The 27,500-nt window shown below is 35.5% G+C and overlaps 4 protein-coding genes across 6 annotated transcripts in view; 3 read left to right on the top strand and 1 right to left on the bottom strand.

Annotated features, from left to right (window-relative positions):
• LOC132119759 (lysyl oxidase homolog 4-like) overlaps positions 1 to 27,500 on the top strand; it is a 174,054-nt gene that overhangs the window by 93,710 nt on the left and 52,844 nt on the right. The window lies entirely within an intron of this gene.
• LOC132119756 (gem-associated protein 6-like) lies at positions 3,913 to 5,073 on the top strand. Its single transcript, XM_059529990.1, has 2 exons — positions 3,913 to 4,132; positions 4,679 to 5,073. Exons 1-2 carry the CDS (start codon positions 4,005 to 4,007, stop codon positions 5,064 to 5,066), a joined length of 516 nt encoding a protein of 171 aa, XP_059385973.1. The 5' UTR covers positions 3,913 to 4,004; the 3' UTR covers positions 5,067 to 5,073.
• On the bottom strand, positions 10,522 to 16,469 carry plaat1 (phospholipase A and acyltransferase 1). The gene is made up of 3 exons (XM_059529988.1): positions 16,203 to 16,469; positions 15,375 to 15,643; positions 10,522 to 10,984 (listed from the first exon to the last, which is right to left on the bottom strand). The coding sequence occupies exons 1-3, from the start codon at positions 16,339 to 16,341 to the stop codon at positions 10,883 to 10,885; spliced, it is 510 nt and encodes a 169-aa protein (XP_059385971.1). The 5' UTR covers positions 16,342 to 16,469; the 3' UTR covers positions 10,522 to 10,882.
• LOC132119755 (ankyrin repeat domain-containing protein 13C) overlaps positions 18,517 to 27,500 on the top strand; it is a 17,420-nt gene continuing 8,436 nt past the window's right edge. Inside the window, exons 1-3 of the mRNA XM_059529989.1 lie at positions 18,517 to 18,991; positions 24,471 to 24,512; positions 24,705 to 24,809. Coding sequence (XP_059385972.1) covers positions 18,709 to 18,991; positions 24,471 to 24,512; positions 24,705 to 24,809 — 430 coding nt within the window. The 5' untranslated portion in view covers positions 18,517 to 18,708. The remainder of the gene's footprint in view (positions 18,992 to 24,470; positions 24,513 to 24,704; positions 24,810 to 27,500) is intronic.

The following is a 27,500-nucleotide window of genomic DNA, read 5'->3' as shown; positions in this document are numbered from 1 at the left end:
CACTCTCTCGCACGCACACACTAGCATGCACTCACTCACACAAACACACACACACTCACTCACTCTCTTGCATGCACACAATAGCATAGAGAGTGAGCGAGTGTGTGTGAGTGTGTGAGTGCTTGCTAGTGTGTGCATGCACTCATACACTCACACACGCACACACTTGTGCACACAAACAAACACACATTCTCACACTCACAGGTCTGTCACACAACTCCCTCTGCTTCGGCTGCGAGAGCGCCCATATCTCCTCCTCCTGGACCGAGAGCGGGAGCGAGACCTGTCCCAATCCAGAGGAGACGAGCAGACGGCAGGAACAGAGGAGAGAGACATGTGTCAGTGTCACAGATTGACTGATGCATGTGACCCTCAGGCACAGACCTCAACTGAACTAAACACTCACATTACAGTTTAACATTAAAGCTACAGTACAGAACAGAACAGGGCTGGGCCATATGACAGCGTTTTAACCTATTAATTTCCATGAATCACTTTGTGAACTGATTCAAACGTCTGATGCAAATAAACGGTTCAATCACCAGTGGGGTTATTAATGCTAACTAAAACAAAACAAAAATAACATTCTCATTAACCAAAATAAAATACACCATTACCGAAATAAAATTATATGTATATATACACACACTGCAATTATAAATAATAAAACTATATAGATATAAAAAACTATTAAAAATGACAAAAAATCTCAAACTTTAAAATGAAAATGGAGAACATAAAAACAAAAGCTACTTCAAAAATCAACCAAACCTGTAACAGTATCTCAATGATAGTAAAATTACACTCAAAAACGTTGCAAAAGTCTCAGTAAAAATATCTTTCCATTTATTACTTTGCATTATTATTTTTTTTTAAAGATAAGGGGAAAAAATTAAATTAATTTACGCCATAATTATTATCTAAATAAATATTTTACTTTTTGCAATAAATTTTTTTAATGCAACTGGCAATAATGATTAGTCAAAATGATTTCTCTGATTAAAAATGCATTATTTAGCTATATCTACATGAAATCCGTGAACATGACGGAGCGTTATATCGCCCAGCCCTGGAACTCTCCAAAGCATCCAACAGATATTAAAAAAGTTAACAGCATTAAACACTACGACTGCTTCGAGTTCAGGCAATGATATACAGAGAGACACATTAATTGGTACTTGAAATAAACCTTGCAACTCTGCAGGTCGACCCTCTTTGGAACCGAGGTCTAGCCGATTTAGACGATCTAGAAGTATCTATCATCAGCCGACCTCTGCATCTAGTCGTTCTCTTGGATTTCTAACGATGACCGCACTGACAGCCAAATCGCTTGATTGAGACTTGATGGAAGTGTGCAAGGCGCTTTTTCTGCCGAGGTCTCGATGATCTCGTTATCAAAGCCAAGGCACAAATCGCTAGCCGAATTTACTCGGATTGCATCTCTCATCTGGTTTGGGTTGGGGGAGGGGCTATGAATAGTTAAGTAGCAGTGGGAGGAGCCTCAGCGAAGGGGTGTGGCTGCTCGTGCCCCGGTCATATGGAATTTGCTAGATGCTTCATGAAATCGTAAAGGATCGTGTCTCTCTGAATCAAACGGTGAAACCTGAAAGGTTTTGACCAGGTCAGTCATTACATGAAATCCCAAAGAACACTGGAGAAAACATCAGTGCAGAAAACAACAAAAACATCCCCCCGTTAACCCGCACATTTTAGTAAACAAACAGGAAGTCAGAGAGAGAGAGAGAGAACAATATGACAGCAGATGAACAGTGTTATTGATCAGAGACAGCACCGCCGGCCGTACCGATGGCAGTCGTAAACGTAGTGGCCCTTTTCTCCGCATTCGTAGCATCGGTCGTTGGGGTCGAAGGGTCGCGGGGTCGGTGGACGTCGTAACGGGAACGCCGCGGCATTCCGGTGGAGAGTTCAACTCGCACGCGAGAGCCACAGATCACCCTGAACACAGAGACCAGGAGAAATAGTTTGCAAACAATGCAAGAGAACAATAACAGAGTCACTTCACTCATTCAGTTCATTGATGATTCAGTGTCTGTGCAATCAAGCATTAAGCGTCACCAAACATCTGTCACTCAAGGCTTGAAATAAAGCATGGCTTATACAATTTTGAATACAGAAACGTTAAATAACTGAAATGATACTTTAAATTTTAAGGTATCTGCTCATATCCCAAATGATTTGATTGACTTTCACTGCACTCCTAAAGTTCTTGACTCCAGTAATGTGGGAATACAGTATCGAGGCGTGCTCAGAGACACACTGAACGAGTGATGAGTGATGAATCCTTAGCATCACAGCATCAGGTCAGGAGTCCTCAGCGTCTTTGGGATCCTCAAACTCCATGAAGGCGAATCCCGGCGGGTTGCGAGCGATCCACAGCGTCCTCAGCGGCCCGTAGTAACTGAACGCCCGCTCCAGCTCACCCTTCCCGGCCCCGGTGCCCAGGTTACCCACATACACCTTCGTCTCTGAGAGAGGAGACAGACCTCACTACAGTTCAGCACAGAAGAGATTATACTGCTGCTACAACTCATATCACATGATGCACAAACAGGATTTTAATTATAGATTACTGCTGTTTTTTATATATATACACTACCGGTCAAAAGTTTGGGGTCAGTAAATTCTTATTCTTTCTTTTTTTGAAACTTTTATTCAGCAACGTTAAATTGTTAAGAAGTGATAGCAAAGATTTATATTGTTAGAAAATAATTATATTTGAATAAATGCTGTTTTTTTTTTACTTTTTATTCATCAAAGAACCCTGAAAAAAGTCTTAAAAACTTGATTAAAAATTCTAATAATAAATCATATTATTCTGATTTCTGAAGATCATGTGACACTGAAGACTGGAGGAATGATGCTGAAAATACAGCGGAGCATCATAGAAATACATTACACTTTAACACAGATTCACACAGAAAACAGATGTTTTATAATGTAATAACATTTTGCAAAATGACTGTTTTTTTCTGTATTTTTTTTTTTATAAAAAAAGTCTCACTGATTCCAAACTTTTTAACAGTAGTGTATATATATATATATAAATATATTTTTTCAGCTTTTATTTTTAATATTCATTTGAAAAATATTGTTATGTGCTTGTATCATTTATTATTAACTTTAATATTTCTATCTAGCTTTAATTTATTTTATTTAGTTATTTTAGTTTAAGTTAACAGTTATATTTTATTTCAGCATTATTTAAATTAATTAAATAAGATTTGTAATAGTTTTCGTTAAAAGCAACGATGAGTCTAGAACCCTCCAAATTTAACGAAAATATAAACTTGAACTAAACACTTTAAGCACTTAACGTTTAACTGACTGAAATTATCAAAAGCTCATTTCATTTATAAAATACAGAGCAAACTGTTTTAAAAGCCCTACTGAGCTATAACCCAACAAACTAATTCTTCAACGTGTAATCTGCATCTAAACTAAGTATGTTAGGGTCATTACTAGAGGATGATTATTATTAGCGCGCCTGGGTTAGCAGCTCGTGCTAAACACATCAAAGCTCTACAATAACAGCCGCGTTTCACACGAGATGTAACGGGAGATTTTGTTTAATTTCCGTGATTAATCAGACTCAACGCCTCCGTGTCGCCCGTGCCGCGACATAATGAAGAAATCCTGACAGAAACAAACAGTCGCCTGTCAACGGACGACGCGCCTGCGCAATGCTGAAAACTACAATTCCCATAATGCCTCTATCCCGATCTCTAACTGCGCGCTTATTCTAATTAATTTATTTTGCTTTGTTAGGTTCATTTTGTGGTATATATATCCCGTACGCTCTCTATGTGATTTAAAAAAAATATTAATATATTGTAAAAGAAAATCTCTGTGACCCCAGCCAGCCAATCGCACGAGCGCTTACGGCAGTGACGTCATACGCGTTCTGCGCGCGGCGCGGGTGAAGATGAAGTCGCACGCGGATGGATCAGCGCCAGCGGTGATCGAGTGATCGGTGTTCCGCGGAGATGCTGCAGTGGAGCTCCAGGAGTCCTCGACACTGGCACGAGTTCGTCAATCATGAGGTCTGCGTCACGGCGGGAGATCAGCAGCGCTTCGAGGGACGCGTGTTCACCGTGGACCCCGTCTCCGCCAGGTACAACTCAGAAACAACAGTGAAGCAGCGGAAGTATTTCAACACGATTCTCCGTTCAGTTTGGGTTCTTTTTATTGTGTTCTAATGATTTATAACGGTTATATATTTGTAACTTAATGTAAAACATAATCCTGTAAATGCATTTTAAAGGTGAGGGCTTCTGGAAACACTTTCACTCAAATGAATCGGTGAATCACATGGGTTTTTGAGTCACGAGGTGAATCATTTGCGTTGGGGATAATTATGAATCTTGAAGTGAATCGTTTGGGATTTGAATCATAAGGGGAACCGTTTGGATTTGTAATCATGAGGTGGAAAGTATGCACTTAAATGATGCATTATGGGTCATTAGAGGAATTATTCAGAGGTTTGAAACATTGTGAATTATAAAGTTAATCATTTGCGCTTTAAAACATGAAGTGGATCTTTTGAATCATGAGGTGAATCACTTAGGGTTTTGAATCAGGTGAATCACTTGGGGGTTTTGCATCATTATTAATCATTAGCGTTTTAAAACATGACGTGAATCATCTTGTGTGTCTGCAGTGTGGTGCTGGTGAGCGTCCAGGAGAACGAGTGTCCGTCGGTGAGGGTGATTCTGGGTCACGCGGTGACTGATGTCCAGATCCTCAGGAGAGGAACAGAGGAAACGGAGCGTCAGATGAAGAGCGTCTTCCTGCCGGACCGAGCACAGAGTCTCAGCGCGGAGGAGCTGAAGTCTCGGCGGGAGAGTGTGCGTCTGTGGCTGGAGAAGAACCGAGTCCCGGTGACTGAAGATGGAGAGGTTCTGTGTGTGGCGAACGCTCTGACCATCAGCGCCCCCTACAGGCCTGGAGACTGCAGCAGCGCCAACGAGATCATCCTGTCTCGCATCCAGAGTCTAGTGGAGAGCATCCCTGGAGCAGAACAACCCTCAGGACAGACACATCAGTGAAGAAGGCTTCCTGCTCCGGGATCACACACCGCTTCTGTGTTTATAAGCTCTAGATTCATGGAACACTCAGTCATTGGATGTTTGTTTTGTTTGGAATGTTATAATAAACGTTTCCTGATGCATAAACCAAGGCTGTGCTCATAATGGAAGAGATATTTCTGAAACTGAACCATTTGTAAAATGAAAACTCAGCCCAAATGTGCATAAAAACACCTTTTACAAACCCATCGCGTAGCTTACTGAAATGTAATCTATTACATGCAACTAACAAATCAAATTCTGTTTAATATGAAGTGTCTGGATGTGTTATTAATATCTAGGGCTTGTATCATTTGTTTAATAACCCCCCTTTGACTCTGATACAGTCATGGTCAGAGGATTCACACTTCAACAGACAACCAGTCAGATTCATATTCATGATCATACCAGTGTTTGATATTAAAGCAGTTTTATGAGGAGCAGTGTTGGGTCTCTTGATCTGATCGGTTCTCTTGCGTCTCTGTCGTGTACAGCGCTACAGAAACCCAGACGTCTCGCGGCATACAGTGGTACAAACACTTTTATTCCCTTGTTTTAAGGCAGTGACCGTTGCATCTTTACATACTTATTGGCAAAACAAGAAGTGATTGAGAAATTAAAAGTTCTGACGCACAGAAGACGATCACGCGTGTGTTTCTTAAGGGTTTCTCCAGTACGAAGGTACCTTAAACTCCCGAACGAGTCTGAAGTCATCCATCAGCAGTTCAATTCTGCCATTATTTACCCTCCCTCCAGTTGTTCCAGACCTGGATGAGTTTCTTTATTCTTTTGAACACAAAACAGATCTTTATACAGATCAGATGTTGAGAACCAAACAGCTGGCGGCAGCCATCGACTTCAAATGTATGGGAAAAAATACAATGGAAGTCGATGGGTACCATCAACTTCCAAAACATTTAGAAGGTGCTTTTGAAGAATGTCAATCAACGGTCTCCAGCGACTTCCATTACGCTGAATAAACTATAACCGAACCAAAACTGTTTGGTCACCAACATTCTTCAAAATAGTATCTTCTAAATGTTTTTGAAGAATGTGGGTAACAAATGATTTTGGTTTCCATTTATATGGACAAAAAAACACAATGAATGTCAATGGGGACCAAAAATGGTTGGGTAACATACATTATTCAAAATGTTTATCGTTTTGTTCTTTTAAGTGTTTTCTAAATATTATGAAGAACGTCGGTAACCAAACAGTTGCAGTTTCTATTGATGTCCAAAACCCCAATGGGAGTGTATGGGTGCCGTCAGCTGTCTGTGCTCAGCAGAAGACAGACACTGGAGCAGGTTTGGAACGGCTCGAGGGAAACACTGACTGAATCCTGATTTGAGGTGTGCTGTCTCTTTAAGAGCGTCTAGTGTCCAGCACTGTGTGTGTTCTCATTGTGGACCACCGACTCTCTCCTGTAGGTCTTGGGTGGGAGTTTGGGGATGGGTGAGTGTGAGGTGCTGTGGTGCGGCGGGACGGGTGGCCCGGGGTCACAGTCCAGAGCCGGTGGGTGTTTGCATGACCCCAGCGGCGACGGGGGAAGAAGGCCTGGCAGGGTTCGGAGTGGTGTCCCGGGGAGCTGGAGAACACGTCTGGGGTCCGGAACGGCTCCCGCGGCGGCAGGGTGGGGGGGCTCTCGGGCGGCTCTGTCAGAGAGTAATGGGGCGAGTACACTTTAGTGGTGGGCTGTCGCAGGGGGATTGCCGGAGGACTGTCCAGGTGCACACCGTTTTTCAAATGTAAATCACCCTTTTTATATGTTATATATATATATATTTTTTTTTTTTGATTATTTATGATGTGTGCGGGCACCTTGGAGGGCGAGGACTCGGCGGGCACAGACACCGGCCGGTAGCGGGGTGGGATGGGCGGAACAACCGGAAGCTCATCATCGACGACACTGAAGACGATCCTGACACACACACACACGCTGATGACATCACTACAGCCATGACACGGGACACATCACATGATCACCAGCGGCCTGAACATGCAGGACGTGACACACACACACACATGATGAAGAGCGAGAGAGACTGGAGAGAGGATAGAGTCACTGTCTGTCAGGAGGAAGAGAGAAACACAAGAGAGGACTGAGCAGACGCTCGCTCTATTAGAACTCATTCAGAAATTATACACTGTCCAAACTAACTGGGACTAGAACATAGTCCAGTTAGTTTGGACAGTGTGTGTCTCTCTCTCTCTCTGTGTCTTTCTGTTGTGTCACTCTCTCTGTGTGTGTGTGTGTGTGTCTCTGTCTCTCTCTCTCTCTCTCTCTCAAGTTCAAGTTGCTTTATTGGCATGACATTTGAGTTACAGTATTGCCAAAGCATTTAGATACAGAATAAAATATAATTACAATAAAATAGAATACAATAAAAATAGCAACAGCAGATAATATTTCTAATATTAATAACAGTAATTATATACAATTAAGAATATCAAATAAAACAGTTGAATACAATAAAAGATCCCTTTCGTATGGTGTATAAATATTTAGCAGCTATTGTGACTGCCGTCTCATTCTCTCCAAGTATATAGAGTAGTTTCTCTGAGTCATTTAGAGACAAGAATGAACGACTCAAAGCTTCAAACTGTGGGAAGAATGATTCTCTTGTAGTGCTGTATTTGATGATTGCGTGATATAATTTAATCCATGCACTTGTTTTAATGTGTTCATCTTCAGTTCTCTCTTCACAGCAGTTCAGTCAGTGTACTGTTTGAGTGAATGAATTACTCCGGGATATTGGTTTGTTTGAACTCAGAGGGAGTGTCAGACACATTAAAAAAGTTAACAGTTTAAGTCATTTGTGGATTAATGCGTATTGGAGACGCGAACCGTTTAAAACGATTCAGTTCGATTCGGTGAACTGGTTCAAAAAGATCCGGTTACATCGAATGATTCGTTCGTGAACCGGATATCACAAACTGCTTTGTTTTGAACTCTCTCTCACAACAGACACGGAAGAGAAGACAATGCTGAATAAAGTCATAGTTTTTGCTATTTTTGGACCAAAATGTATTTTCGATGCTTCAGTAAATTCTAACTGACCCTCTGATGTCACATGGACTACTTTGATGATGTTTTTCTTACCTTTCTGGACATGGACAGTAGACCGTACACACAGCTTCAATGGAGGGACTGAGAGCTCTCGGACTAAACCTAAAATATCTTAAACTGTGTTCAGAAGATAAACGGAGGCCTCACGGGTTTGGAACAACATTGGGGTGAGTTATTAATGACATAAATTTGCTATCTGGGTGAACTAACCCTTTAAAGTGCTGCGAGTGTGGTGACGCAATGACGTCAGACAGAACTAACAGAGCGCAGAGATGCAGATCACAGATCAGGAAAATAAATCAATACTGTAACACAGTTCATCTAGTATAGAGTAGCTGTAAGTGTTGTTCTACTCCTGTAGTACTGTACTGTTAGATGTATTACTTATGTGCTTCTAGTTACCTAACTTTTAAATGTATTTTAATCAGTCTTCTATTAATTTTATTTATTTATTTACTTACTATTAACTTTAATTTCTAATATAATTTGAAACATTTATTTGAAAATGTATATATATATTATTTAAATTTTTAATGTATAAATTTTCATATTTAATTTAATTTATTTTAATTGATTTTAGTCATTACAGTTTGTTATTTTAAATATATACATTGATTTTAAGCTATTCATTTTATTGTATTCTTATTTTTATTTTGTAATTTATTTTTATTTTAGTCTATTCATTTTATTTTAATCTTTTATTATAATTTTTTAATTACAAAATTATTATTTTTATCTTTCAATTATTATTTAATTTATTTAAATATATGTATTTATTTTAGTTAGTTATTAAACTTTATTTCTTTAATTAGTTTTTGTACTATTTTTATTTTAACCTACTCATTTATTTTACTCTTTTTTTTGTATTTCATATATTTATTGTTTTTTATCATTTATTTTATTCTTATTATAATTTAATAATTTGTTATAATTTAATAATTATTATAATTAATAATTTGTTTTATCATTAATCATTTATTGTTGTAATTTTTCAAGACAAAAGTTCACAGTTTTTGTATTAAAATAAATATAAAACTGAAAATTATCAAACTTAATTTTTTTCTATTGTAATTAGTTGTGAAGGCAAACATTCTTTAGTTTAGAACTAAACTTATTTTAATTATCAGTTTTATTTTGGAGTACTTTAATTACTAAAACTGAATGAGACATTTTCTAAAACTAATCAGAATGTAATAAAAAACACAACAAAATAACTTAAACCTCAACTAAAATATAAAAATAAAAAGTACTAAAATTATCCTAAAAAGACAAAAGTTAATTTTTTGTTTACATTTTAAGCATTGAAAGCAATAAACCATAAACCAGCTGAAAAAATATAATAAAGCAGCTGCTCCGTCACACCTAAGCGACCAATCAGCTGCTCCGTCCAGCTTCAGCCGACCAATCAGCTGCTCCGTCTGTAGTGTATTTTCGTCTGCCATGGATCTGAGGAATCACACTCTCGGGGTTTTGTTTCCAGAAGAAAGATTTTATTCTCAAGAGAAAATAAAACCGAGAAAGCTCTGCAGAACAGTCTGTCGAGTCTGTGTCGGTTCTCTATTTTATACAGTGCTTCTGATGGCGTGCCTATGCTCAATACATTTCATACATATGGTTCTGTTTATCAACTCTTTTACCTTTTATGGCTGTTTCCAGCTTGCCTTTAGGATGTAGAATTTATTCTAAGTGAAACGAGGAGGCCTAATCATATAGTTTGTCTTATGTCAAAACAGGACATTCAACTTTACTATATGCAGTATTTTGGTAATGTCTGCACCAAGGAGGTCTCATTATATATTTTGTCTAATGTCTAAATAGGGTGTGCAGCTGCACCATACAGTATACTTTACCCCTGCACTCTCTGCACATTCTCAGGCAGGCCTCTACATACAGTCAAATGCATGATTATAACAGTAGAATAACTTCATACATAAATGGCTAGAGTCACATTGATTAGGCCTGCATTAGTTTACATATTGACCAATGAAAATCTTCCACACGTCCAGCTTCAGCCGACCAATCAGCTGCTCCGTCCAGCTTCAGCCAACCAATCAGCATTTGCGCTGATTCCACACAGCTGCCTGTTATTTTTTGTACATGTAAAGTTTGTAATTAAAATAGAATTAAAATAGAATTATTTCTATTATGTGCTGTACGGTGTTTTTAATCACATTCTGATTGCTTCTATAGTGGAAAAATTATTATCTAGTCAAAAATAAAAGTCTAAACTTGAATAAAATAAAAGAAAAAAAGGAAATAAATAAAAAAGAAAAATATTTATAAAGCAGCAATAAATAATTTATTTTTAAAACAAATAAACAATAATAATTAGAAAAAAATACAAATTTTCAAAATTACTTTATTCAGGCAAGCTACATTTTTATTTTATGACGTGAGTTCCAGATAAAATCACAGCAAAATTGCATTGCATTGTATTAACATTGCATTGCAACTTAGTAACATGGTCTAAAATTTTACAATAAATTAATAAAAAACACTTTGGAATAATTTAAACTATAAATAAAAATAATTGATATTAAATGTAAAAAATATTTTTTTACAGGCTAAATCCTAGTTTACTACCGTTTTTATTTCCATTCTTTGGATACTATGTCAAGTTATCACAGCAAAGGTTCATTTTCATTTTAACACAACTTTTCAGCCAAAGAATCCTGAGTACGGAGGACATTCAAACTCAATGAAAAGCTCAGCTGGATCTGGAGTGGTTCTAGAAGGGTCTGTTTCTGGAGCGTGTGTTGATCAGTCCCAGCACTGAGAAAGCACTCGCTGCGGCCGTCACTAAACTGATGGCGCCTATGGCCCGTGACGCCTGCCAACACAAAATCACACACTATATGAGATAAACAACAAATAACATCAAATACAGGTAGTTGTGACTTTTGATATCACAATTTAGACTCACAATTCTAGACTGGTATCTCACAATTCTAAGTTTACATTTTACAATTTATATCATGCAAGATATGACGTGAGATTCAGCCAAGTATGGTGACCCATACTCAGAATCAGTGCTCTGCATTTAACCCATCCGAAGTGCACACACACAGAGCAGTGAACACACACACACACACACTGTGAGCACACACCCGGAGCAGTGGGCAGCCATTTATGCTGCGGCGCCCGGGGAGCAGTTGGGGGTTCGATGCCTTGCTCAAGGGCACCTAAGTCGTGGTATTGAAGGTGGAGAGAGAACTGTACATGCACTCCCCCCACCCACAATTCCTGCCGGCCCGGGACTCGAACTCACAACCCTTCCAATGGGAGTCCGACTCTCTAACCATTAGGCCACGACTTCCCACGACAATTGAAAGTTTATATCTTGCAAATATAAGTGCACATTTTAAAATTTTTTCCTTATAATTTCAAGTTATTACTCTACTATATGTTTATATCTCATAATTCTAAATTTATAACACACAATTCTGTTTATATCTTAATTCTAAGTTTATATCTCACAATTCTAAGTCTATATCTCAACTCTACATTTATAACTAACAATTCTACGTTTATATATCAATTCTATGTTTATATCTCACAATTCTACTTTTATATCACAATTCTACGTTTATATCTCAATTTTAAGTTTTTATATCTCACAATTCTACGTTTATATATCACAATTCTATGTTTATATATCAATTCTATGTTTATATCTCACAATTCTACGTTTATATATCAATTCTATGTTTATATCTCACAATTCTACTTTTATATCACAATTCTACGTTTATATCTCAATTTTAAGTTTTTATATCTCACAATTCTACGTTTATATCTCACAATTCTATGTTTATATCTCACAATTCTACGTTTATATATCACAATTCTACGTTTATATATCACAATTCTACGTTTATATATCACAATTCTATGTTTATATATCAATTCTATGTTTATATCTCACAATTCTACTTTTATATCACAATTCTACGTTTATATCTCAATTTTAAGTTTTTATATCTCACAATTCTTCATTTATATCTCACAATTCTATGTTTATATCTCACAATTCTACGTTTATATATCACAATTCTACGTTTATATATCAATTCTATGTTTATATCTCACAATTCTACTTTTATATCACAATTCTACGTTTATATCTCAATTTTACGTTTTTATATCTCACAATTTTACGTTTATATCACAATTCTAAGTTTATATTTCACAATTCTATGTTTATATATCAATTCTACGTTTATATCTCACAATTCTACGTTTATATCACAATTCTACATTTATATCTCAATTTTAAGTTTTTATATCTCACAATTCTACATTTATATCTCACAATTCTACGTTTATATCACAATTCTACGTTTATATATCAATTTTAAGTTTTTATATCTCACTATTCTACGTTTATATCTCATAATTCTATGTTTATATCACAATTCTACATTTATATCTCAATTTTAAGTTTTTATATCTCACAATTCTATGTTTATATCACAATTCTACATTTATATCTCAATTTTAAGTTTTTATATCTCACAATTCTACATTTATATCTCACAATTCTACGTTTATATCACAATTCTACGTTTATATATCAATTTTAAGTTTTTATATCTCACTATTCTACGTTTATATCTCACAATTCTATGTTTATATCACAATTCTACATTTATATCTCAATTTTAAGTTTTTATATCTCACAATTCTACTTTTATATCACAATTCTACGTTTATATCTCAATTTTAAGTTTTTATATCACAATTCTACGTTTATATCTCACAATTCTAAGTTTATATCTCACAATTCTATGTTTATATATCAATTCTACGTTTATATCTCACAATTCTACGTTTATATCACAATTCTACATTTATATCTCAATTTTAAGTTTTTATATCTCACAATTCTACGTTTATATCTCAATTTTAAGTTTTTATATCTCACAATTCTACGTTTATAACACAATTCTAAGTTTATATCTCACAATTCTAAGTTTATAACACAATTCTAAGTTTAAATCTCACAATTATAAGTTTATAACATTTTAATAATATTTAAATAACACAATTATAGGTTTATAACACAATTCTACATTTATATATCAATTCTATGTTTATATCTCACAATTCTACTTTTATATCACAATTCTACGTTTATATCTCAATTTTAAGTTTTTATATCTCACAATTCTACATTTATATCACAATTCTACGTTTATATCTCAATTTTAAGTTTTTATATCTCACAATTCTACGTTTATATCTCACAATTCTACATTTATATCTCACAATTCTAAGTTTATATCTCACAATTCTATGTTTATATATCAATTCTACGTTTATATCTCGCAATTCTACGTTTATATCTCACAATTCTACGTTTATATCACAATTCTACATTTATATCTTAATTTTAAGTTTTTATATCTCACAATTCTACGTTTATATCTCATAATTCTAAGTTTATAACAAAATTGTAAGTTTACATCTCACAATTCTAAGTTTATTACACAATTCTAAGTTTATATCTCACAATTCTAAGTTTATAACACAATTCTAAGTTTATAACACAATTCTAAGTTTATAACACAATTCTAAGTTTATATCTCACAATTATAAGTTTATAACATTTTAATAATATTTAAATAACACAATTCTAAGTTTATAACAAAATTCTAAGTTTATTTCTCAAAATTCTACGTTTATATCTCACAGTTCTATGTTTATAACACAATTCTACGTTTATATCTCACAGTTCTATGTTTATAACACAATTCTACGTTTATATCTCAATTTTAAGTTTTTATATCTCACAATTCTACGTTTATATCTCACAGTTCTACGTTTATATCACAATTCTACATTTATATCTCAATTTTAAGTTTTTATATCTCACAATTCTACATTTATATCTCAATTTTAAGTTTTTATATCTCACAATTCTACGTTTATAACACAATTCTAAGTTTATATCTCACAATTCTAAGTTTATAACACAATTCTAAGTTTATAACACAATTCTAAGTTTATATCTCACAATTCTAAGTTTATAACACAATTCTAAGTTTAAATCTCACAATTATAAGTTTATAACATTTTAATAATATTTAAATAACACAATTCTAGGTTTATAACACAATTCTACATTTATATATCAATTCTATGTTTATATCTCACAATTCTACTTTTATATCACAATTCTACGTTTATATCTCAATTTTAAGTTTTTATATCTCACAATTCTACATTTATATCACAATTCTACGTTTATATCTCAATTTTAAGTTTTTATATCTCACAATTCTACGTTTATATCTCACAATTCTACATTTATATCTCACAATTCTAAGTTTATATCTCACAATTCTATGTTTATATATCAATTCTACGTTTATATCTCGCAATTCTACGTTTATATCTCACAATTCTACGTTTATATCACAATTCTACATTTATATCTTAATTTTAAGTTTTATATCTCACAATTCTACGTTTATATCTCATAATTCTAAGTTTATAACAAAATTGTAAGTTTACATCTCACAATTCTAAGTTTATTACACAATTCTAAGTTTATATCTCACAATTCTAAGTTTATAACACAATTCTAAGTTTATAACACAATTCTAAGTTTATAACACAATTCTAAGTTTATATCTCACAATTATAAGTTTATAACATTTTAATAATATTTAAATAACACAATTCTAAGTTTATAACAAAATTCTAAGTTTATTTCTCAAAATTCTACGTTTATATCTCACAGTTCTATGTTTATAACACAATTCTACGTTTATATCTCACAGTTTTAAGTTTATAACACAATAATAAGTTTATAACACCATTCTTAAGTTTATAACACAATTCTTAAGTTTATAACACAATTCTGACTGTTGAAATATTTACTTTGTTTATTCTTATAATTGCAGTTTATAACTCAATTCTATGTTTATATCTCACAAATGTAGGTTCATATATCTCAATATCAGATGGTAAAAGTAAATTAGCTGTCACAAACTAAAATTTAATTTTAAAATAACTTTCCTGGATTGAACTTAAGATAACTCAAATATTCACATTTCAAGACAGCAGCTCTTTTAATCGAAACAACATTTGTCTTTTATATACAGTACAGTACACTACTGTTGGAACACCAGATTCACAGCAGATGCTCCCTAAGAAGTGTGTTAATAATCCAGTGTTAGTGTTGTGCACACAGAGACAAAAGAAGAGCCCTAGACCTGCTCAGAGACTCCCTCCCCGTAGCGCAGGAGAGTGACGAAGTGCTCACAGTTGCTTCCCAGCAGGTCATATGACACCTCCTGTCCAATGAGAAGCTGCGCTCGCTCAATGATCTCCGACACGGCCAGTGGCGTGTGACTGTCATCATATTTATTATTGATCCGGTATGAATCTCCTCCCACGACCTCCTTCAGGAGCTGCATGCGGACCACAGCCTTCCGGCTGAACACGGACTTCACACTGGACACAGCTGCGGCTTGACTCTCATCTGACCAAACATTTAGTTAAGATGTATTTGAATTGCATATAAAATATCTATCCGTTTTGGATCAAACTAAATCACTGAGCCCCATGAAGCCGTGGTTTACACTGAATTTATAACAGCTAAGGAGCGTTGTTAGGTACAATACAAAGCGGAGTGACTAAAACTCTGTTAGCTGATATAAATTCAGTGTAAACCACGGCTTCACGGGGCTTATTGCTTTTTTAACAACAGTATTCTTCCACCAAACAATGTAGCTCCTCGGAAACAGTTAAAGTTGCTACAAAGTGGTTGCCGAGCAACACGCATAAGTAAACAAAGGTGTGTTACTTTGTAGCGTAATTCACAGCCGCTTTGAATGCGGCTCAGCCAATCAGAATCAGGGAGCAGAACTCTCTGTTTTATAAATACTTTTTAACATGAACAGACTAATAAACATAGAATGTTGTAAATGCTGACCTGTTTCATTGCATCACGTAACGTTTATCAGTTTGCTTGTGTTAAGGATGTTAAGTTTATATACAGTTGAAGTGCACAAGTCTTAAATGTGGTGTGTAGCACTGACCGACAGGTGTGAGGTTGATGATGTACCCGTCTCCCAGGTAAAGAGCCCAGTGCTGATAGGCTGGTCTGAAGATCTCGATCAGGTCTCCAGGCTGAGGCTCCTCATCACACTGAGAATTATCAGCTTCACTCGAGGCCATCTGAAGCACAAACACACGGCTTTCTAAGAAGCTTCTCTAAACCCCAGATTACAATAAAACCCAAATAATTTCTCCCTGAAGTCCGTCAGCCAGTACTCATCTTTTGTCATGATCGTTTAATAGTTCAAAAGTTGATTCTAATAGATTCACAAGTACTCGAAGCAGTGCACCATGGGTAATGTAATGGTATTTTTGGCTTGTCATCCTTCATATAAAGACGTTAAAGGGACCGTTCACCAAAAACTGAAAATTCTGTCATCATTTACTTTCTTTCTTGTGTTGAACACAAAGGAAGTTATTTTGCAGAATGTTGGAAACCAAACAGTTGCTGGTCCCCATTGACTTCCATTATATAGACAAAATATACAATGGGGACCAGAACTGGTGACCAAAAGTCTCATGTGAAACCAAGCAGAAAGACACAGGTTTGGAATGACACGAGTGTGAGTCATCTTCATTTTTGGGTGAACTGTCCCTTTAAATCTGCTTAAACGATGGATCATCAGACATTAGTACAACACAGAAATCAATACAAGTTGACTTTTGTGAACATGTGTAGTGTTTCTGAGCATGTGCAGGAAAACAGCCAGAGAATGCTGGAGTAACACAAGACAATGAACACACACACACAAACACACACACACACACACACACACACACACACATGATTCACAGGCTCTCATAATAGAGAAACCAGCGGAAAAACCTGTGCCATGAAGCATGTTTCTCAAAGATAATATTTGGACAACAATTGTATAAACTGCACTTTAACTGAATGCGAATATCTAAATAGGTGTTTCAGATTTAATTTTCATCTCAGATGTATTCAATTACAGTCAACTAAAACAAAATTTTAATTATTGGAAATAAAGTAAACAAAAAATAAAATTAAATAAAACATAAAAAAAAAACTGTAGCCACAACAACATTTCTCAATGTCATTTAGTTTAGGTTGAAACCTGAAATAACAATAATGAATTAAAACTATATAGACAACAAAAACGAATAAAAGTGATGAAAACGCTCAACAAAATTGCTTTAAAAAATACTTAACTGTAACATAAAGTAGCAGAAAATATAAAAATAAGAGTATGCCATAAATGTGAATGAGACTAAACAGTAACTTTATCAAAGCGTCTGTGCTTTCATTGTTCAGGGATCCAGGTTTAGAACTGAATTAATGACGTCTAATGACTAAACACACACACACACACACGTAGAATCTGTTATCTCAAACCATCACCAGCATTGAGAACACGTTCAATATGAAATAAACATCACTTACTTATTATCAGATGTCATCATCAGCTGAGTGAGTTCAAGCCTCCATTGGATGTGAGTCTGACTCAGTTTATCAGTGTGTGTGTGCTGAAGATGAAGAGGACAGAGGACAGCTCCAGTGTTTGACCGCTGCACTGAAATGATCTGAACTCACTGCTGCGGCGGTCACTCACGGGTCAAACGCTGGCACACAGCAACCTGACTGCACTTTCAGCTTTTATTCATTTATCAAGAGGCTAGAGGTCATGTCATGTATTCATAGGAATTTCTTTCTTTTAAATATTTTATTTAGGATTTTTCTACCTTTACAGTGGACTTGTGTCTGGTGCATGTGAGTCCTAACAACACAGGAAAAATAAATCTGCAATATACGGATTTTATTGTGCAGTATTTATACTAATAATAAATAATATAGTAACTTAAAAAAACCTACATAATGGCAAATATGCCAAAAATAAATTCTAAATATACTGATTTTATACTGATATAATACATATCACATAAAAATAATCATATAATGATATTATAATAATATATAATAAATAAAATATACTGATATAATAATAACATGTAATATATGTCTGTCTGAATAAAGGCAAAAATGGCAAAAATAAATCTTCACTACATTGATTTTCTTTTTTATAATAAATAATAGATAATAGATAAATTGATAATAGATAATAGGTTTTTTAAAAAAGGGCCAAAAATCTCAGTAAGTTTGCGTAGGCTGAACAAACGAAGGCTTGCCAGGCATATTTGCTTACTCTCGCGAGACTAACCAATCTCTCTAATCTCCCCGCACGCCATTCTCGCGAGAGTAGAGAGGATCGTTTCGATGCATGAGGGTGTCCCCTCGTTCTCGCGAGACTCCGAGCTGTGTTCATTAAACCCGCCCGTGATTCTCGCGAGAGTGCGAGCGGAATATGGCAGATGGCTCTTCCTCAAAGGGTGTGTGAGTGTGTGTCGTTTGTTTACCGTTCGATGCGTCGCTCCGGTGTGTGTTTCATTCCCGTCCGTCTCCGTTGAGTCACCGGACAGTGTTCATGTTCTGCGGGCGGCTGCTGTCCACCGTTCATCTGTGTAAATATGACGGGAGAGAAGATCCGCTCGGTGCGCAAAGAGCGCAAGGCGGGTTTGGATCTGCTGGAACCGGACGAGGAGCCAGCGGCCACCGGGATCAAAGCCCACCGGAGCAGCAAGATCCTCAGCGGCGGAAACCACAAGATCCTCCGCTCCAGCTCGCAGCAGAACCAGAACCACGGCGACACTGACGGCGCGTACCCCGTGCATGAGTGCGTGTTCCGCGGGGACGTGCGGAGGCTGTCCTCGCTCATCCGGACACAGAACATCGCGCAGAAAGACGTGCACGGTGAGAGCGATCTGACATCATTCAGAGCTGATCTAGAACCAGAGTGACTCAAAACATGCTGATCGACAATCACAACAATCCAGAACAATCTAGAACTGTTATTATTTAGATTATACAGAAACATTCTCGTCTAGAACCACGGTGATCTACAACTGTTATTAATAGTATTCAGAGCTGATCTAGAACCATAATTACTCAAAACATGCTGATTGAGAATCACAACAATCCAGAAAAATTATCATGTAGATCCGTTATTATTTAGATTATACAGAAACATGCTCGTCTAGAACCACAGTGATCTACAGCTGTTATTATTAGTATTCAGAGCTGATCTAGAACCGTAATGACTCAAAACATGCTGATTGAGAATCACAACAATCCAGAAAAATTATCATGTAGAACCGTTATTATTTAGATTATACAGAAACATGCTCGGCTAGAACCACAGTGTTCTACAACTGTTATAATTATTATCATTTACAGCTTATCTAGAACCATAATGACTCAAAACATGCTGATCGACGATCACAACAATCCAGAACAATTATCATGTAGATCCGTTATTATTTAGATTATACCGAAACATGCTAATCTAGAACCATAGTGATCTACAGCTGTTATTATTAGTATTCAGAGCTGATCTAGAACCGTAATGACTCAAAACATGCTGATTGATAATTATAACAATCCAGAACAATTTTCTTCTAGAACGTTATTATTTAGATTATACAGAAACATGCTCGTCTAGAACCACAGTGATCTAAAGCTGTTATTATTAGTATTCAGAGCTGATCTAGAACCGTAATGACTCAAAACATGCTGATTGATAATTATAACAATCCAGAACAATTTTCTTCTAGAACGTTATTATTTAGATTATACAGAAACATGCTCGTCTAGAACCACAGTGATCTACAGCTGTTATTATTAGTATTCAGAGCTGATCTAGAACCGCAATGACTCAAAACATGCTCATTGATAATCACAACAATCCAGAACAATTATAATCTAGAACCGTGATTTAGATAACGTTATACAGAAACATGCTCGGCTAGAACCACAGTGTTCTACAACTGTTATAATTATTATCATTTACAGCTTATCTAGAACCATAATGACTCAAAACATGCTGATCGACGATCACAACAATCCAGAACAATTATCATGTAGATCCGTTATTATTTAGATTATACCGAAGCATGCTAATCTAGAACCATAGTGATCTACAGCTGTTATTATTAGTATTCAGAGCTGATCTAGAACCGTAATGACTCAAAACATGCTGATTGATAATCACAACAATCCAGAACAATTTTCATCTAGAATGTTATTATTTAGATTATACAGAAACATGCTCATCTAGAACCACAGTGATCTACAGCTGTTATTATTAGTATTCAGAGCTGATCTAGAACCGTAATGACTCAAAACATGCTGATTGATAATCACAACAATCCAGAACAATTTTCATCTAGAATGTTATTATTTAGATTATACAGAAACATGCTCATCTAGAACCACAGTGATCTACAGCTGTTATTATTAGTATTCAGAGCTGATCTAGAACCGTAATGACTCAAAACATGCTCATTGATAATCACAACAATCCAGAACAATTATAATCTAGAACCGTGATTTAGATAACGTTATACAGAAACATGCTCGGCTAGAACCACTGTGTTCTACAACTGTTATAATTATTATCATTTACAGCTTATCTAGAACCATAATGACTCAAAACATGCTGATCGACGATCACAACAATCCAGAACAATTATCATGTAGATCCGTTATTATTTAGATTATACCGAAGCATGCTAATCTAGAACCATAGTGATCTACAGCTGTTATTATTAGTATTCAGAGCTGATCTAGAACCGTAATGACTCAAAACATGCTGATTGATAATTATAACAATCCAGAACAATTTTCTTCTAGAACGTTATTATTTAGATTATACAGAAACATGCTCGTCTAGAACCACAGTGATCTACAGCTGTTATTATTAGTATTCAGAGCTGATCTAGAACCGCAATGACTCAAAACATGCTCATTGATAATCACAACAATCCAGAACAATTATAATTATTATTATTATTATTACCGTTATTATTTAGATTATACAGAAACATGCTCGGCTAGAACCACAGTGTTCTACAACTGTTATAATTATTATCATTTACAGCTTATCTAGAACCATAATGACTCAAAACATGCTGATCGACGATCACAACAATCCAAAACCACAGCTCGTCTAGAACCACAGTGATCTACAGCTGTTATTATTAGTATTCAGAGCTGATCTAGAACCGCAATGACTCAAAACATGCTGATTGATAATCACAACAATCCAGAAAAATTATCATGTAGAACCGTTATTATTTAGATTATACAGAAACATGCTCGGCTAGAACCACAGTGTTCTACAACTGTTATAATTATTATCATTTACAGCTTATCTAGAACCATAATTACTCAAAACATGCTGATCGACGATCACAACAATCCAGAACAATTATCATGTAGATCCGTTATTATTTAGATTATACCGAAACATGCTAATCTAGAACCATAGTGATCTACAGCTGTTATTATTAGTATTCAGAGCTGATCTAGAACCGTAATGACTCAAAACATGCTGATTGATAATCACAACAATCCAGAACAATTTTCATCTAGAATGTTATTACAACCTGAATTCCGGAAAAGTTGGGACGTTTTTTAACTTTTAATAAAATGAAAACTAAAGGAATTTCAAATCACATGAGCCAATATTTTATTCACAATAGAACATAGATAACATAGCAAATGTTTAAACTGAGAAAGTTTACACTTTTATCCACTTAATTAGCTCATTTAAAATTTAATGCCTGCTACAGGTCTCAAAAAAGTTGGCACGGGGGCAACAAATGGCTAAAAAAGCAAGCAGTTTTGAAAAGATTCAGCTGGGAGAACATCTAGTGATTAATTAAGTTAATTGATATCAGGTCTGTAACATGATTAGCTATAAAAGCTTTGTCTTAGAGAAGCAGAGTCTCTCAGAAGTAAAGATGGGCAGAGGCTCTCCAATCTGTGAAAGACTGCGTAAAAAAATTGTGGAAAACTTTAAAAACAATGTTCCTCAACGTCAAATTGCAAAGGCTTTGCAAATCTCATCATCTACAGTGCATAACATCATCCAAAGATTCAGAGAAACTGGAGAAATCTCTGTGCGTAAGGGACAAGGCCGGAGAACTTTATTGGATGCCCGTGGTCTTCGGGCTCTCAGACGACACTGCATCACTCATCGGCATGATTGTGTCAATGACATTACTAAATGGGCCCAGGAATACTTTCAGAAACCACTGTCGGTAAACACAATCTGCCGTGCCATCAGCAGATGCCAACTAAAGCTCTATCATGCAAAAAGGAAGCCATATGTGAACATGGTCCAGAAGCGCCGTCGTGTCCTGTGGGCCAAGGCTCATTTAAAATGGACTATTTCAAAGTGGAATAGTGTTTTATGGTCAGACGAGTCCAAATTTGACATTCTTGTTGGAAATCACGGACGCCGTGTCCTCCGGGCTAAAGAGGAGGGAGACCTTCCAGCATGTTATCAGCGTTCAGTTCAAAAGCCAGCATCTCTGATGGTATGGGGGTGCATAAGTGCATACGGTATGGGCAGCTTGCATGTTTTGGAAGGCTCTGTGAATGCTGAAAGGTATATAAAGGTTTTAGAGCAACATATGCTTCCCTCCAAACAACGTCTATTTCAGGGAAGGCCTTGTTTATTTCAGCAGGACAATGCAAAACCACATACTGCAGTTATAACAACAGCATGGCTTCGTCGTAGAAGAGTCCGGGTGCTAACCTGGCCTGCCTGCAGTCCAGATCTTTCAACTATAGAGAACATTTGGCGCATCATTAAACGAAAAATACGTCAAAGACGACCACGAACTCTTCAGCAGCTGGAAATCTATATAAGGCAAGAATGGGACCAAATTCCAACAGCAAAACTCCAGCAACTCATAGCCTCAATGCCCAGACGTCTTCAAACTGTTTTGAAAAGAAAAGGAGATGCTACACCATGGTAAACATGCCCCGTCCCAACTATTTTGAGACCTGTAGCAGAAATCAAAATTGAAATGAGCTCATTTTGTGCATAAAATTGTAAACTTTCTCAGTTTAAACATTTGCTATGTTATCTATGTTCTATTGTGAATAAAATATTGGCTCATGTGATTTGAAAGTCTTTTAGTTTTCATTTTATTAAAATTTAAAAAACGTCCCAACTTTTCTGGAATTCGGGTTGTATTTAGATTATACAGAAACATGCTCGTCTAGAACCACAGTGATCTACAGCTGTTATTATTAGTATTCAGAGCTGATCTAGAACCGTAATGACTCAAAACATGCTCATTGATAATCACAACAATCCAGAACAATTATCATCTAGAACCGTGATTTAGATAACGTTATACAGAAACATGCTCGTCTAGAACCACAGTGATCTACAGCTTTTATTATTAGTATTCAGAGCTGATCTAGAACCGTAATGACTCAAAACATGCTCATTGATAATCACAACAATCCAGAACAATTATCATCTAGAACCGAGATTTAGATAACGTTATACAGAAACATGCTCGTCTAGAACCACAGTGATCTACAACTGTTATTATTAGTAGATATTAGTAGTAGTACAGAGCTGATCTAGAATCATAATGTCTCAAAACATGGTGATCAAGAATCATAATAATCCAGAATCATGCTGAGCTAGAACCTTAATAATTAAAAAGTGTAGTAATTGAGAATCATACTAATCCAGAATATTCTGATCTAGAACCTAAATGACTGAATGTGGTAATCAATTATTAATCACCATATTAATCCAGAGTCATGATGATCTAGAACTGTTATTATTCAAAGACGATCAAAAAAAGAAGGAACTATAATGTTAATCATTGTTAACCGTGTTGATTTCAAATAGTTACTATTCAGAGTCATAGCAATCCAGAACCATGCTGATCTAGAGCCTTAATAAGAATCACAATAACCCACAGCGATCTAGAACTGTACTATTCAGAGCCATAATAATCCAGAACATGCTGGTCTAGAACCTTAATGCCTCAAAAAATGTGGTGATCATCATAATAATCAATAACAATGATCTAGAACTTCAACCGTTCAGAACATAATGATTTTATTCTATTCACGTAGAATGTGACAGACAACACTAAAGCTAGTTTAATGCATTAGTTTAGTGTTTTCTCTGTATGATGGATTATGAATCAGTCTCAATGAGCCGGTTTGATTCTCTAACCTGTGTTACCTGTTTTCATGCTCTTGCATCACTCTGCTTCTCTACACGTGCATGACAGAGCATTCCTGATTGGGATTAACTGAACTGAAATAAAAGCTATACAGACATATTTAACAATAATAAATTCAAACAAGGTTTGTCCTGGTTGTAAATGACTCGGCATCGTCTGTTTTACAGGAAACACCCCCCTTCATCTGGCCGTTATGATGGGTCATAAAGGTGAGTCGCCCGCTTCTGATACACCTGAATGCTTGACTGGGTGTTTCTCTCTCGCTGTGTGTGTGTGTGTGTGGGTGAAATGCAGAGCACTAATTCAGTGTAAGCGACACCACACGTGTCAACACGTCACTTTGACTTTTACTAACATGTGAACGTTCAGGACTGTAACGAAGCTTGATCTGCTCTCCTCAGAGTGTGCCCATCTGCTGCTGGCCCATAATGCACCAGTGAAGGTGAAAAACGCTCAGGGATGGAGTCCACTCGCCGAGGCCATCAGCTACGGAGACCGACAGATGAGTACGGCATCCATATACTCTTATAGTGTTTGTGAATATTTTTATATTATATTTGTATTTATGTATATATATGTATATGGTATTTTTATAAAAATACATTTTATTCGTATTATACATTTAACTAAAGGATCCTGCAAGCACTTTAATTCCCAACACCATTTACTCGTTCTGCACAATAATTGGTTCAATAACGTTGAATGTTCCAGGGACTGATTATTGTAAAAGCACACCCCACTGTGTTCTGGTTAAATCATTGTTATTTATTGCTAAGGTTTGCATATGGTGGTGTGTTCTCACAACATACAGAACAACCGAAGTTTGCTGTAAATTTGAATGCATCCGATAATATAATTGCTGTTAATAGTTCATCGTCTGTTTGATTATGTCTTTAATTGATTTTTCCCTACAAAAAAAAGCGCTATAGAAATAAGTGTGTGTGAGTGTGTGTGTGTGTGTGTGTGTGTGTATGTGTGTGAGTTTGTGTGTGTGCGTCTGCGTGTGTGTGTGGTCTGGCCATGTGTGTGTGTGTGTGTGTGTGTGTGTGTGTGTGTGTGTGTGTGTATGTGTATGTGTGTGAGTGTGAGTTTGTGTGTGTGCGTCTGCGTGTGTGTGTATGTTAGTGTGTCTGTGTGGTCTGGCCATGTGTGTGTGTCCCCGCTCTGATCTCCTTCATTAAGGACAGCAGGAGTCCAGATGAAACGAGTGTCTGTCAGATTAAATCTCTCTCTGGATTACGTTGCATCAGCAGCGCTAGTACACTGAAAGTCCTGTGAGCATTAATGTGTGTTCATCAGCTCATAACGATGCTCAGTCTGTGTTAATGAAGAGCTCGTTCAGCTAATGAACTTTACACAGGAATCGGAGTGTGTCTGATAGAAATGAAAAACAGAGTGAAACCTGCACACACTGACATCTGTGAAACCTCTTTGATTTAGAGATCGACCGATAATCGGTTTTATTTCAGAAGCGGCCAGCTGCTGATCAGCTGTTACTGACTCACCTAAGACCGCTTCTACTGCATCTCACATGTTGTGAGGCATTTAAGAAAGAAACATAATTTGCATAATATTAAGGGCTTAGTATGTTGTGGAATGAAGTTATTAATTTCTCAGTGATGATGATAATGATGATGATAACACATAAAGGAGACGCTGCATACGAATCACTGCCATTAGATTTGATCTCCATCAACCGAGAGCAGCGAGACGTTCAGAATTGGGTTGTGACCTTTGACCGATGACATCAGAGGTCATCATAATAAAATAATGAAGGTCTGAACTCTACAAATTTGTTTTATGAGATGTTTATTAAGTTATAATGGATAAAACAAGTCTGTCCTTGAGCTGCATTGAATTTAGAAGAGTTTGAGAGAATACTAAATACTGTCTGTTTATCTAATCAACCTTAGAGTAATCAATAGATTTGATTTCATTTGATACCATTTCAGTATTTTAATCTGTGTCCCTGTATCACAGAAGCAGTCACAGGTATATTTGTAGAAATAGACAACAATACATTGTATGAGTCAAAATTATACATTTTTATTTTATGCCAAAAATCATTAGGATATTAAGTAAAGATCATGTTCATGAAGATATTTAGTAAATCTCCTACCGTAAAGATATCAAAACTTCATTTTTGATTAGTAATATGTATTGCTAAGAACTTCATTTGAACAACTTTAAAGATGATTTTCTCAATATTTAGATTTTTTTGCTCCCTCAGATTCCAGATTTTCAAATAGTTGTATCTCAGACAAATATTGTCCTCCGAACAAACCACACATTACTGGAGAGATCATTTATTCAGGTCACAAATGTCAGTATTTTTATATTATTTAAATACTTATGATACTCTTACATTACTTTTAATACTATTTCAATATGTTTAATACCATTTATTCGATTTTGATAGTATTTCAGTAAACTTGAAAAATATTTCAGTACTTTTAATAATTTTTTAGTACTTTTCATACTATTTCAGTTACTTTTATATTTCAGTTATTTTGATACTATTTAAGTACTTTTTATACTATTTTAATGACTTTTGACAGAATTTACTTTTTATACTGTAATACTGTTGATATTACTTAAATCATTTGAATACTATTTCTTTTGATACTATTTCAGTACTTATGATGGTATTTCAGTACTTTTTATAATATTTCAGTATTTTGATGGTATTTCAGTACTTTTTATAATATTTCAGTATTTTGATAATATTTCAGTACTTTGATGGTATTTCAGTACTTTTGATAATATTTCAGTATTTTGATGGTATCTCAGTACTTTTTATAATATTTCAGTATTTTGATGGTATTTCAGTACTTTTGATAATATTTCAGTATTTTGATAATATTTCAGAATTTTGATGGTATTTCAGTACTTTTGATAATATTTCAGTATTTTGATAATATTTCAGAATTTTGATGGTATTTCAGTACTTTTGATAATATTTCAGTATTTTGATGGTATTTCAGTACTTTTTATAATATTCAGTATTTTGATGGTATTTCAGTACTTTTGATAATATTTCAGTATTTTGATGGTATTTCAGTACTTTTGATAATATTCAGTATTTAGATGGTATTTCAGTACTTTTCCCCAGTTTCCTCCAATGTGTTTCATTCAGAGGAATGAGCCGCGTTGAGTGACCATCACAGACTTTACTTTTAACAGAACCAATCACAGTA

Source organism: Carassius carassius, chromosome 38, assembly GCF_963082965.1.
Source record: "Carassius carassius chromosome 38, fCarCar2.1, whole genome shotgun sequence".
NCBI lineage: Eukaryota > Metazoa > Chordata > Actinopteri > Cypriniformes > Cyprinidae > Carassius > Carassius carassius.
The sequence above is the reverse complement of the archived record's forward strand: the minus strand, read 5'-3'. Positions and strand labels throughout refer to the sequence as shown.